This window comes from Entelurus aequoreus, linkage group LG19 (genome assembly GCF_033978785.1).
Source record: "Entelurus aequoreus isolate RoL-2023_Sb linkage group LG19, RoL_Eaeq_v1.1, whole genome shotgun sequence".
NCBI classification, from domain to species: domain Eukaryota; kingdom Metazoa; phylum Chordata; class Actinopteri; order Syngnathiformes; family Syngnathidae; genus Entelurus; species Entelurus aequoreus.
The window spans coordinates 9,023,234-9,037,956 of NC_084749.1; the positions used below are offsets into that span (position 1 = coordinate 9,023,234).

At 36.4% G+C, this 14,723-nt stretch overlaps 1 protein-coding gene across 5 annotated transcripts in view; it reads left to right on the top strand.

Annotated features, from left to right (window-relative positions):
• The window catches only part of prrg1 (proline rich Gla (G-carboxyglutamic acid) 1), a 113,019-nt gene that overhangs the window by 95,365 nt on the left and 2,931 nt on the right, over positions 1–14,723 (top strand). For 2 of the 5 annotated variants that reach the window (XM_062027813.1, XM_062027814.1), the window contains exons 2-3: positions 10,437–10,476; positions 13,505–13,665. In XM_062027813.1, the coding sequence (XP_061883797.1) occupies positions 10,467–10,476; positions 13,505–13,665 (171 nt within the window). In that variant the 5' untranslated portion in view covers positions 10,437–10,466. Of the gene's footprint in view, positions 1–6,605; positions 6,870–6,953; positions 7,219–10,436; positions 10,477–13,504; positions 13,666–14,723 lie in introns of those variants that run through there. The other 3 variants (XR_009822012.1, XM_062027811.1, XM_062027815.1) reach the window with 3 other exon arrangements.

Genomic DNA, 14,723 nt, shown 5'->3' on the forward strand with positions numbered 1-14,723 from the left:
TTAACCTTGCTAGCTTTATGTTAACTCGGCTGACTTCTTAGTAATCTGGCTAATTTCCTTTTAACCTGGCTAATTTTCTAGTAATCTGACTAACTTCCTGTAAACCTGGGTAACTTTTTGTTAACCTGACTATATGCCTGGTAACATGGCCATGTTTCTGTTAACATGGCTAGCTTTCTGTTAACCTGGCTAACTTCCTAGTAATCTGGCTAATGTCCTAGTAATTGGCTAATTTCCTTTTAACTTGGCTAATTTCCTGTTAACCTGGCTAACTTCCGAGTAACTTTGCTAACTTTCTAGTAATCAGGCTAATATCCTGTTAACCTGGCTAATTTCCCAATGATTGGGCACATTTCTTGTTAATCTGGCTATTTTCTTGTTGATACGGCTAGCTTTCTGTTAACCTGGCTAACTTCTTAGTAATGTGGCTAATTTCCTGTTAAACTGAGCAATTATCTGTTAACATGTCTAATTTCCTGTTGAACTGAGCAACGTCCTGGTTACTTGGCTAACTTCCTGGTTTGATCTGAACACACCTACAGTATGTATTCAACATAAAAACAAATGAAGGCACTTCCAATTCAATACTTGTTGTCAATATTTGATCACAATGAGCAATTTACATAGCAATATAAAATAAATCAATTCTGAAATACAATCCTCATAGAAACAAAACTGGTTCAAGTAAAAATAAGTTAAAAATTAAAAAATTAATAATAAAAAAATATATACATGTATAAACTGGTTTTAGCTCAAAAAATAAAAGAGGAAAATTAATTAAAACTGGACTTATCTAAAACAAATTAAATGTATCCAACAAAGATAATGATTTTAAAGATTTAGCCTAATTAATAAGTTAAAAACATTATTAATCCAATTCGGTTCTACTTTAATTTATGAAAAATGTAGCTAAATTCTACACTTCTGTTATTTCATACATTGACAAATGCTTTGATTTATCCACAAACAATGCAATGATGAAGCTCAGGCCAATCGGCCTGTTTCAGCCACTCAAATTCTCTGACTTGGAGGACAATTTGACTGTTGACTGACACACTCAACATGGACATATTGTATGAGGAATGACTGACACACACAACATGGACATACTGTATGAGGAATGACTGACACACACAACATGGACATACTGTATGAGGAATGACTGACACACACAACATGGACATACTGTATGAGGAATGACTGACACACTCAACATGGACATATTGTATGAGGAATGACTGACACACACAACATGGACATATTGTATGAGGAATGACTGACACACACAACATGGACATATTGTATGAGGAATGACTGACACACACAACATGGACATATTGTATGAGGAATGACTGACACACTCAACATGGACATATTGTATGAGGAATGACTGACACACTCAACATGGACATATTGTATGAGGAATGACTGACACACACAACATGGACATATTGTATGAGGAATGACTGACACACACAACATGGACATATTGTATGAGGAATGACTGACACACACAACATGGACATATTGTATGAGGAATGACTGACACACTCAACATGGACATATTGTATGAGGAATGACTGACACACACAACATGGACATATTGTATGAGGAATGACTGACACACACAACATGGACATATTGTATGAGGAATGACTGACACACACAACATGGACATCTTGTATGAGGAATGACTGACACACACAACATGGACATATTGTATGAGGAATGACTGACACACACAACATAGACATATTGTATGAGGAATGACTGACACACTCAACATGGACATATTGTGTGAGGAATGACTGACACACTCAACATGGACATATTGTATGAGGAATGACTGACACACTCAACATGGACATATTGTATGAGGAATGACTGACACACACAACATGGACATATTGTATGAGGAATGACTGACACACACAACATGGACATCTTGTATGATGAATGACTGACACACACAACATGGACATATTGTATGAGGAATGACTGACACACACAACATAGACATATTGTATGAGGAATGACTGACACACTCAACATGGACATATTGTGTGAGGAATGACTGACACACTCAACATGGACATATTGTATGAGGAATGACTGACACACTCAACATGGACATATTGTATGAGGAATGACTGACACACACAACGTGGACATATTGTGTGAGGAATGACTGACACACTCAACATGGACATATTGTGTGAGGAATGACTGACACACTCAACATGGACATATTGTATGAGGAATGACTGACACACTCAACATGGACATATTGTATGAGGAATGACTGACACACTCAACATGGACATATTGTATGAGGAATGACTGACACACACAACATGGACATATTGTATGAGGAATGACTGACACACACAACATGGACATATTGTATGAAGAATGACTGACACACACAACATGGACATATTGTATGAGGAATGACTGACACACTCAACATGGACATATTGTATGAGGAATGACTGACACACACAACATGGACATATTGTATGAGGAATGACTGACACACACAACATGGACATATTGTATGAGGAATGACTGACACACACAACATGGACATCTTGTATGAGGAATGACTGACACACACAACATGGACATATTGTATGAGGAATGACTGACACACACAACATAGACATATTGTATGAGGAATGACTGACACACTCAACATGGACATATTGTGTGAGGAATGACTGACACACTCAACATGGACATATTGTATGAGGAATGACTGACACACTCAACATGGACATATTGTATGAGGAATGACTGACACACTCAACATGGACATATTGTATGAGGAATGACTGACACACACAACGTGGACATATTGTATGAGGAATGACTGACACACTCAACATGGACATATTCTATGAGGAATGACTGACACACACAACATGGACATATTGTATGAGGAATGACTGACACACACAACATGGACATATTGTATGAGCAATTCTGTGCTAGCAAGGAAGCAATTCAACCCAAATTTTATAAGGGACACCAAAAAATTTCCGACCGCCCGCGAGATGTCCCTTATTTCAAAGTCCGGGTGTTGTCAACCCTACTTCAGATACAAATACAGAAAGGTAAAATACACTCGCAATACTTGATTTATTTTGTTAAAAGCAAATGGGACCAAAAAGTATTTGATAACAACTTTATCAAATACTTTTTGGACCCATTTATCATATAATAACATTATGATAACGTTTTTACGAAAGCTTCTTTTTCATGTTGTTAGGGACCGAATGTCTCTTTGGGACAGAGGACCCTATTGCATTTGTAAGGTTTTATTATTATTATACCGCCGCCTCTTTGAGCTGTAATTTGACCCCCTTAACATGCTTCAAAACTCACCATATTTGACACACACATCAGGACTGGCGGAAATTGCGATCTAATCGAAAAACCTAGCCCCAAAACTTAAAATTGCGCTCTAGCGCCCCCTAGGAAGAAAACACAGACAAAACTGCCTGTAATTTCCAGTAGGAATGTCGTAGAGACATGAAACAAAAACCTCTATGTAGGTCTCACTTAGACCTAGATTTCATTCACTGACAACCCCCAGCAAAAATCAACAGGAAGTTTGCAATTCCCCCTTCAAAACAAAAGTTTTGTAAAAACCAGTCACTTTTTTTCAAACATTATCTCCTCTGAGCGCGTTTGTCGTGTCGACTTAGACTGACATCCTTCAGCAAAAATCAACAGGAAGTTTGCAATTCCCCCTTCAAAACAAAAGTTTTGTAAAAACAGTCACCTTTGCCTCTTTGAGCTATAATTTGACCCCCTTAACATGCTTCAAAACTCACCAAACTGGACACACACATCAGGACTGGCAAAAATTGCGATCTAATAAAAAAATAAAAAAATAAAAACTCAAAATTGCGCTCTAGCGCCCCCTAGGATGAAAACACAGACAAAACTGCTCCTAGGAAGAAAACACAGACAAAACTGCCTGTAACTTCCAGTAGGAATGTTGTAGAGACATGAAACAAAAACCTCTATGTAGGTCTCACTTAGACCTAGATTTCATACACTGACAACCCCCAGCAAAAATCAACAGGAAGTTTGCAATTCCCCCTTCAAAACAAAAGTTTTGTAAAAACAGTCACCTTTGCCTCTTTGAGCTATAATTTGACCCCCTTAACATGCTTCAAAACTCACCAAACTGGACACACACATCAGGACTGGCAAAAATTGCGATCTAATAAAAAAAAAAAAAAAACCCAAAACTCAAAATTGCACTCTAGCGCCCCCTAAGATGAAAAAACAGACAAAACTGCTCCTAGGAAGAAAACACAGACAAAACTGCCTGTAACTTCCAGTAGGAATGTTGTAGAGACATGAAACAAAAACCTCTATGCAGGTCTCACTTAGACCTAGATTTCATTCACTGACAACCCCCAGCAAAAATCAACAGGAAGTTTGCAATTCCCCCTTCAAAATAAAAGTTTTGTAAAAACCGGTCACCTTTTTTCAAACATTATATCCTCTGAGCGCGTTTGTCGTGTCGGCTTCAAACTAGCACAGGAGAGAGATTGAACCCTTCTGATTAAAAGTTGATTAAAGAGTTTTAATTACTGCTTCGGTTTGGATTTTATGTGCCGTCAAAGTCGGTCCCGTCCATCGCTGCTTGCAGCTTTAATTCTAATTTGCAACCTAAATCAACAATGATTAGAGCTGCACTTATGAATTTAAGTTAAGAAAAAAACAACCTCCAAAAGTATCTATGCCTCACCTGGTGTTTAGTTCAGTAGCTCACTTCCTGTTAGCTCACTTCCTGCTCGTCTGGCTAACTTCCTGTTTGCCTGGCTAACTTAGAAAGAATGTCATTGTTGTTGCTGACCTGCAAGGTGGTTAGTGTGTGTGTGTTGCAGAGTCCATTGACTCACACACAACTTTAAGCAAAATCAGGATGCAAATGAACAATTCTGTGCCTTTTCCCTCCCCAGTCACTAAGCAAGCAAAGGTGTGAGCTCATGATTAGTGTGGGGGACAGGAAACTAAGGTCAGATTGTTTGACATCATTTTATTATCAAAATTGTTGATCTGTTTTTGCACACAGAATCAGCTGGTAATGTATATGTTAATAGTTGTGTTAATATTATATATGATGATTCATCCATCCATTTTCTACCGCTTGTCCTTTTGGGGTCCATGTAAATGTCAATATTATATATGATGATGTAAATGTTAATAGTTGTGGTAATATTGTGTGTTAATATTTGCGTTAATATTATATATGATGATGTAAGTGTTAATAGTTGTGGTAATATTGTGTTAATAATTGTGTTAATATTATATATGATGATGTAAGTGTTAAGTTGTGGTAATATTATATATGATGTAAGTGTTAATAATTGTGTTAATATTATATATGATGATGTAAATGTTAATAGTTGTTAATATTGTGTTATTATATATGATGATGTAAATGTTAATAGTTGTGTTAATATTATATATGATGATGTAAGTGTTAATAATTGTGTTAATATTATATATGATTATGTAAGTGTTAATAATTGTGTTAATATTATATATGTTGATGTAAATGTTAATAGTTGTGTTAATATTATATATGATGATGTAAATGTTAATAGTTGTGTTAATATTATATATGATGATGTAAGTGTTAATAACTGTGTTAATATTATATATGATGATGTGTTAATAGTTGTGTTAATATTATATATGATGGTGTAAATGTTAATAGTTGTGTTAATATTATATATAATGATGTAAATGTTAATAGTTGTGTTAATATTATATATGATGATGTAAATGTTAATAGTTGTGTTATTATATATGATGATGTAAGTGTTAATAGTTGTGTTAATATTATATATGATGATGTAAGTGTTAATAATTGTGTTAATATTATATATGATCATGTAAGTGTTAATAATTGTGTTAATATTATATATGATGATGTAAATTTTAATAGTTGTGTTAATATTATATATGATGATGTAAATGTTAATAATTGTGTTAATATTATATATGATGATGTAAATGTTAATAGTTGTGTTAATATTATATATGATGATGTAAATGTTAATAGTTGTGTTAATATTATATATGATGATGTAAGTGTTAATAATTGTGTTAATATTATATATGATGATGTAAATGTTAATAGTTGTGTTAATATGTATGATGTGGTAAGTGTTAATAATTGTGTTGATATTATATATGATGTAAATGTTAATAGTTGTGTTGATATTATATATGATGATGTAAATGTTAATAATTGTGTTAATATTATATATGATGTTGTAAGTGTTAATAATGTGGGTCCCCTCCAAGGTTTCTCATTGTTATCCCATTGGGTTGAGTTTTTTCTTGCCCTGATGAGGGATCTGAGCCGAGGATGTCATTGTGGCTTGTGCAGCCCTTTGAGACACTCGTGATTTAGGGCTATATAAGTAAATATTGATTGATTGATTGATTGATTGATTGAAAAAAGAATGAATGTGCATGTGAGCTTTGTGCTTGGTATTTTTATGTATTTTTATCTATTTATCTTGAGTACCATGTTCTTATGTTTGTGTCATTTTGAATTTGCACTAAATTAGTTTGCTTGCAATTTCGTTGTAAAATGACAATAAAGATCTATTCTATTCTTTAGCCGTTGTATTTCGCAGTTTACAAATTGTATGTATCATTTAGATTAAAAATATAACTACCGTGCGCATCATCAATATGTGTACTGTCCCTTTAAATAATGCTCAGGTCATTGGACGCAAACAGAGATGTGCGCATGCGCAGCGAACATAGCAACACTGTCGGGGGCCCGCAGGGAGGCAGGCGTGAACGCGCATTGACGGCCACCGGAGACGGTACGTGATTTAGAATATTCTCCACCCGCATTCACTTTTAAATTAACTCGCTATTGTCGTGTGTCATCAGTTTGTCATTTGGGGTTGGAGTTATTTGCCGCATCCGAAAAAAACTCCTCTCTGGTTGTCACGTACGGGGCGCTAGCTCGCCTCCACCCCGCTGACCGACACCTCCTGACGGCCACAGGCTGTTGGCACATCCGCAGGGGAGCCTCGCTAACTAGCTTGTTTTTTTATTATGTTTTAATTTTTTTAAATATGGTGTGACATTAAAATATGTTTTTGTGTAACGGGCCGCGCTTTTAGTGACGTCCGCTACCGGTGAATACGTTTGGGTTGGGCCATCCCCGTAAGTATGATAATGATGGACAACGGCCGCCATTGGCGCCTGTGGATGTCATTTTTATTGTACCATGAAAACTTCTAAACACTCTGTCACTGTTTCATTTTCAATTGAACTTTTATTATTCTTGTTTGTTTACCATTTATCTCCCGTTAATTCCTGGTTTCTGCTTTTTGCGGAGCGTTTACAACAGGCTTCTTCAAGGGCAGCTAACTGCCTGACCCCTAAAAGTTCTATCATTTGGTTAAAAACAAAAAAAAACTTCTAGAAAAGTTGTATCCAAAATACATTTCAAATTGTAATTGAACCATTTGGAGTGAAGGCTCTTTTGAAAGCTAACAAACTGAACTTTTCTCCGAAGCTGTTAAAATATGTCTAAATGTTATTGACAATTAACAACAATTCATTTGAATCCAATAGAAAAACATTTGTTTAATTTTTTTATCATGTGCCTACCAAATTTTTATTTGTATTTTATTTTTTAATACACTGTAGCACTTTGAGGTTGTTTGTTCAATGTAAAGTGCTTTTTACAAATAAAATCTATTATTATTATTATTATTTTGCTGGTATGGACTAGAAAACACAACAAGCGAGTTCTTACTTACCACATTTCAGATTAAACAATATTATGTATTTCAGTGTTTTTTAACCTTTTTTTGAGCCATTTTTGTCATTGAATAAATGCGGAGGCACAACACCAGCAGAAATCATTAAAAAATGAAACTCGGCAGCCAATATTGACAGTAAAAAGTCGTTGTCGCAATTGTTGGATATGAATTCAAAGCATAACCAAGCATGCATCACTATAGCTCTTGTCTCAAAGTAGGTGTACTGTCACCACCTGTCACATCACACCCTGACTTATTTGGAGTGTTTTGGTGTTTTCCTGTGTGTAGTGTTTTACTTCTTGTCTTGCGCTCCTATTTTGGTGGCTTTTCCGGTTTTGTCGGTATTTTCCTGTTGCAGTTTCATGTCTTCCTCTGTGCGCTATTCCCCGCACCTGCTTTGTTTTAGCAATCAAGACTATTTCAGTTGTTGCTATCCTTTGTGTGGACATTGTTCATTGTCATGTCATGTACGGATGTACTTGGTGGACGCTGGCTCTGCTCCACAGTAAGTCTTTGCTGTCGTCCAGCATTCTGTTTTTGTTTACTTTGTAGCCGGTTCGGTATTAGTTTTGTTTTCCATAGCCATCCCTATGCGGGCCGTGCCTTTATGTTGGGTTTAGTTAGTGTTCTCCGGTGTTTTGTGTCAGTTCCTGTCCTTTGCTTTTATTTGGGTGGCTCTTCTGGTTTTGTTAGGGTTTTTCCTGTGGCTGGTTCACTTTTGTCCCATCGCATTTCCCCTCACCTGTTAAGGCTATTCAAGTTGATCCTTTTTCTACCTTGGTTGTCGGGAAATTGTTTGTTAATGCTGCTGTTATTTGGTGACTACGGACGATCTTTTGGAACGCTCTCCCTGACCACCTAAGGGCACCACAGACTGTGGATGCTTTTAAAAAAGGCACATATGTGTTTCCCACACATTCATTTATTTGTGGCGGCCCGCCACGAAAGAATTAAGGCCGCCACAAAAAAAAAATTTTTTTTTTTTTTTTGTGTCCTGTCAAGCTTCTCAGGCAAATCATATAGTTGATGTAGATGCCCATATCGGCTGTTCAGATTTACTTTACAAAAGAGAAGTGTAGGATCAAGATTTCTGGAGCTCTTTGTTCAGTGGATCAGATGTTTGATGAAGCTTTGTGTCTATCTACCACCACTACTGTTTTCTGTTTATTTGTTACTGACTGTGGCAGGACACCTCCGCCTCTGTTTCACTTTATGTTGCTGGTAAATAATATGGTTGTAGTAGTAGGCTAAAGTTAAATTATTTAGTATGCACTAATTAAAGGGGCAGAGCTTTACGAGACATTTTAGCTTTTATATTTTATAAGATATATTTTTTGTAAGAACCACAATTAATAAATATATTTCAGTGAATAACTTATTGTTCAAATCAGTATATAAATATGTACATAAAGTGTTGTAATTATATTGTAAAATGGATGGATGGATGGACGTTTAAAACAAAACTGTTATTATTAATTAGTAAGTATACATTTTTTGAGCCTTTTTAGAGAAAATCATATTGTAGTAAATTATGCAAATTACTCGATGATGTCATGGTGACCACGCCCATAGACACGCCCCCACTGCCACAGGTATCTTGGCAGTTTATGGGAAACACTATATATATATATATATATATATATATATATATATATACTGTATATATATATATATGTGTGTATATATATATATATATATGTGTGTGTACATATGAATGTGTATATATACATACACATTCATATGTACACACACAAATATATATATATATATATATACTGTATATATATATATATATATATGTGTATGTATGTGTGTGTGTACATATTATATTAATATGATGGAAATCTAATTATTATATATATATATATATATATATATATATATATATATATATATATATATATATATACACACATACGTGTGTGTGTGTGTGTGTGTATATATAGTTAGTTTACATGCTTTCGGCCCTCGGCCAAATTATTTTAGTCCAATGCGGCCCCCAAGTCAAAAAGTTTGGACACCCTTGCTGTAGTTTTTTCCAATTTTTTTTTAGAAAATTTTCAGCTTTTTTCTCATTACATTACATCTATCTGCTCTTTTTTTCTTAAATTTCTCCCCCCCCCCCCCGACAACAAAACTTGAGAAGCGGGCCAAAAACGTCCCCCTGGTTGCACTTTGTATTTGTATCAAGTAAAACGCACTTTTGGTTAAGAAATATTGTATCAGGTAGTACAAACAAGTACAGTAGTTTTATGAAGTCATGTAAAAATAATGTACAGCATTTACCATTGGAGAGTGGACTTCTACTTCACTGTCAAACGCACCGTCAGAAGCTTCTCTATATTTTCATGGATAAATGTCCGCTGTTTGTTTTAATGTCCTTTGCTGGCGTCATTCTTCTTTTCCCACGCTTGGAAAAACACAGTTCTGTCATCTCTGGCTACAAGCTAATGCTAAGAGCGCATGTTTTGGATGTTACGGGGCTCACTGTGACACTTACTACGCCCACTAGTGGCGGGGAGGCTGGTGTGGAAACGTCAATAATTGTAGATGTGGAAAGGTTGATACTAGTATGTTAATTATCATTATGTTTGAACATGTTTTTGTTCTCAGATACATCATCCAGACAGACGAGCAGGAGACATGGGCACTGGTAAGTTACTTCATACTTACCCTATTTTCCAGACTATAAGGCACCCCTAAAAGCCTTTCATTTTCTCAACACTCGACAGTGCGCCTTATAAGCCGGTGCACCTAATGTACGGAATAACTCTGGTTGTGCTTACTGACCTCAGAGCAATTTTATCTGGTACACGACGTAATGATAAGTGTGACCAGTAGATGGCAGTCACACACAAGACATACGTGTAGACTGCAATATGACTCAAGTAAAAAACACCAACATGTTACATGTTCCATTGAAAATATAGAAAATTACACACGGTGCTCAAAAATCTATCAAAATGTTTTAGTAAGACTTTGGTTGAAGATGGCCCTGCGATGAGGTGGCGACTTGTCCAGGGTGTACCCCACCTTCCGCCCGAATGCAGCTGAGATAGGCTCCAGCACCCCCCGCAACCCCGAAAGGGACAAGCGGTAGAAAATGGATGGATGGATGGATTGTACTGTTGCCATTTGTAATATAAAGTAGTGTAAAGTTGTTACTTATATCTGTCAGTAAACTCACCATGAAAGCACTAAAAAATACCGGTGTAGTGACTTTACATTATTCACCCAAGGAACTTTAGTTATTAGAGAGTTCCGGTCAGACGTTTTTTCACGGGACACATTTCAGGCGTTGTTGTTGCACTAGTGAGCCACGGGTGAGGAGACGCTGCTCCGTTATTCATTGAAGTAAAGTGTGAACGTCATTAAAACAGTTAGCGCCATCTTTTGACACTTCTGCCACGCTACACCGCTACAACAAAGATGACGGGGAGAAGACGCTGTCGAAGTGGAGGCACGTAAATAAGACCCGCCCACAAAACGCCACATCCTGAAGAGACTGTCAGAAAGCGACTTGAAGATGATCTGTAAAACATCATCTACATCAGTGTTTTTCAACCTTTTTTGAGCCAAGGCACATTTTTTGCGTTGACAAAATGCGGAGGCACACCAGCAGCAGAAATCGTTAAAAAACTAAACTAAGTTGACAGTAAAAAGTCGTCGTCGCAATTGTTGGATATGACTTTAAACCATAACCAAGCATGCATCACTATAGCTCTTGTCTCAAAGTAGGTGTACTGTCACCACCTGTCACATCACACCCTGACTTATTTGGAGTTTATTGCTGTTTTCCTGTGTGTAGTGTTTTACTTCTTGTCTTGCGCTCCTATTTTGGTGGCTTTTTCTCTTTTTTGGGTATTTTCCTGTAGCAGTTTCATGTCTTCCTTTGAGCGATATTTCCTGCATCTACTTTGTTTTCGCAATCAAGAATATTTCAGTTGTTTTTATCCTTCTTTGTGGGGACATTGTTGATTGTCATGTCATGTTCGGATGTACATTGTCTTTGCTCCACAGTAAGTCTTTGCTGTCGTCCAGCATTCTGTTTTTATTTACTTTGTAGCCAGTTCAGTTTTAGTTTCGTTCTGCATAGCCTTCCCTAAGCTTCAATGCCTTTTCTTAGTGGCACTCACCTTTTGTTTATTTTTGGTTTAAGCATTAGATACCTTTTTACCTGCACCCTGCCTCTCCCTGTTCCCGACATCTACAAAGCAATTAGCTACCGGCTGCCACCTACTGATATGGAAGAGTATTACACGGTTACTCTGCCGAGCTCTAGACAGCACCGACACTCAACAACAACACATCATTTGCAAATACTATTTTTAACCCAAATAGGTGAAATTAGATAATCTCCCACGGCACACCAGACTGTATCTCACGGCACACTAGTGTGCCGCGGCACAGTGGTTGAAAAACACTAATCTATGCAACATTTTGAGCAAAGAACCACCATTACATGTTATGTAGACCACAAGGAAGTCTTTTACATTTAGAAAAAAATCATAATAATTAGAGATATTACATTTTAAAGCATTTATCGGCCGATAATATCGGCAGTCCGGTTTTATCGGCCGATAAATGCTTTAAAATGTAATATCGGAACTTATCAGTATCGGTTTCAAAATTATCAGTACCGGTTTCAAAAAGTAAAATGTATGACTTTTTAAAACGTAGGGAGAAGTACAGAGCGCCAATAAGGCCCAGTCACATAATATCTACGGCTTTTCACACACACAAGTGAATGCAAGGCATACTTGGTCAACAGCCATACAGGTCACACTGAGGGTGTCCGTATAAACAACTTTAACACTGTTACAAATATGCGCCACACTGTGAACCCACACCAAACAAGAATGACAAAACACATTTCGGGAGAACATCCGCACCGTAACACAACATAAACACAACACAACAAATACCCAGAACCCCTTGCAGCACTAACTCTTCCCGGACGCTACAATATACACCCCCCTGCTACCCCCTCAGGGAGAGCATGTCCCAAATTCCAAGCTGCTGTTTTGAGGCATGTTAAAAAACAAAATAAAAAAAAATATGGCAGTGCCATGTTGGCATTTTTTTTCCATAACTTGAGTTGATTTATTTTGAAAAAACCTTGTTACATTGTTTAATGCGTCCAGCGGGGCATCACAATAAAATGAGGCATAAAAATTTGTTAATTCCATGACTGTATATATCAGTATTGGTTGATATCGGAATCGGTAATTAAGAGTTGGACAATATTGGATATCGGCAAAAGAGCCATTATCGGACATCTCTAATAATAATATGACCCCTTTAATGCACCTTATAATCCGGTATATATGTAAACAGACCTGACTAGACCCGCTCATCGGCAGTGCGCCTTATAATCCGGTGCGCCCTATGGTCCAGAAAATAGGGTGTTTGTTTATTCTTGCTCTTCTTGTGTGTTTTCATGCACTTCCCTCCCAGTGTGAGTTGTCACATGATGTCACTTCTTCTTCATCAAACATTGCAGCTTTCTTTCCTCTTCTGAAAGTTTGCCAACATTAAAGCAGCTTTTACTTTGTGCCGCCTCTTCCTCTTTTTGTCCTGAGAGCTTCACTTCTCGTCCCACAAAAACGTCTTTCTTCCATGTTTTTTTTTGTCCTGGCCTCTTTTCACACTCAAATTGCTCAATCTTCTCCCCCCTCCAGTGTTCCTGCCGGCGGAGGCGGCCCACTCGGTGCTGCGGCGGCTGCGCAGGGCCAACTTCCTGCTGGAGGAGATGAAGCAGGGCAACATCCAGAGGGAGTGCAGAGAGGAGGTGTGCACCTACGAGGAGGCCCGCGAGGCCTTCGAGAACGACGAGAAGACGGTGAGACCACCATTGTGGCGCCCCCCTGTGGCCATGTAGGACATATTTGTGTAGCTTCTCATCAATGAGTGTTTTATATCTCTCTATAATTGTTGGTATTTTTATGAGCTATTGAAAATCAATACTATTTAATAAGATTGGTGACAGTTCTATGGTGAACCACATTCCTCCATGAAATAGCTCTGATAAATGTTTGTTTATGAAAATAAAACTGGTTTTGCTGAATAAACATTGAATAAAGTCAAATACAACAAGAGAAGTATCCAACACTTCTCTTTCTAAAGTCAATCTAGATATAGATATAGATCATCTACATCAACAACACTCCTAATATAAATATTAATTAATATATATATTTATGTAAATGTATATATACATGTATTTCTGTATATATTTGGGGAATAGCGGGGCAAAAGACAAGCATCAGCAAAATAGGATATGTACAAATATGAAAGTAAAAGTGCTAAGAAAGAAGCAGTTAGTGAAGTAAATATTAACAAGTCAGAAATGACAATGAACATGATTACACTACAAATGGATCAATACTAATACTAATAGAAATAGTACCATTGATAATGAAAAATAACAATAATGACCTCTATTATCAACAATACAATTGTTTCAAATGCAACAATACATATATGTCGTGATAACTTGGAATACAAAAGACAGCAGCTACATGGAGGGGAAGACTGAGAAGACAACTATTTTAACCTTGTAGATTGTTATAGTAGCAATAGGTTAAGCTTTGTCATATATATATGTGTATGTATATACTGTATATATAAATATGTGTGTATATATATATATAAGTATGTGTATATATGTATGTATGTATATATAAAAATATGTATGTATGCATATATATGTGTGTATATATACATAAAAATGTGTATATATATATACATATGTGTATATATATATAAATATATGTGTATGTACTGTGTGTATATATATATATGTATGTATGTATATATAAATATATATGTGTGTTGACACTTGTGTTGTAAGACATTATAAAATTGATCAAAAATAAAAGTTTATGATTTTTCCCTCAG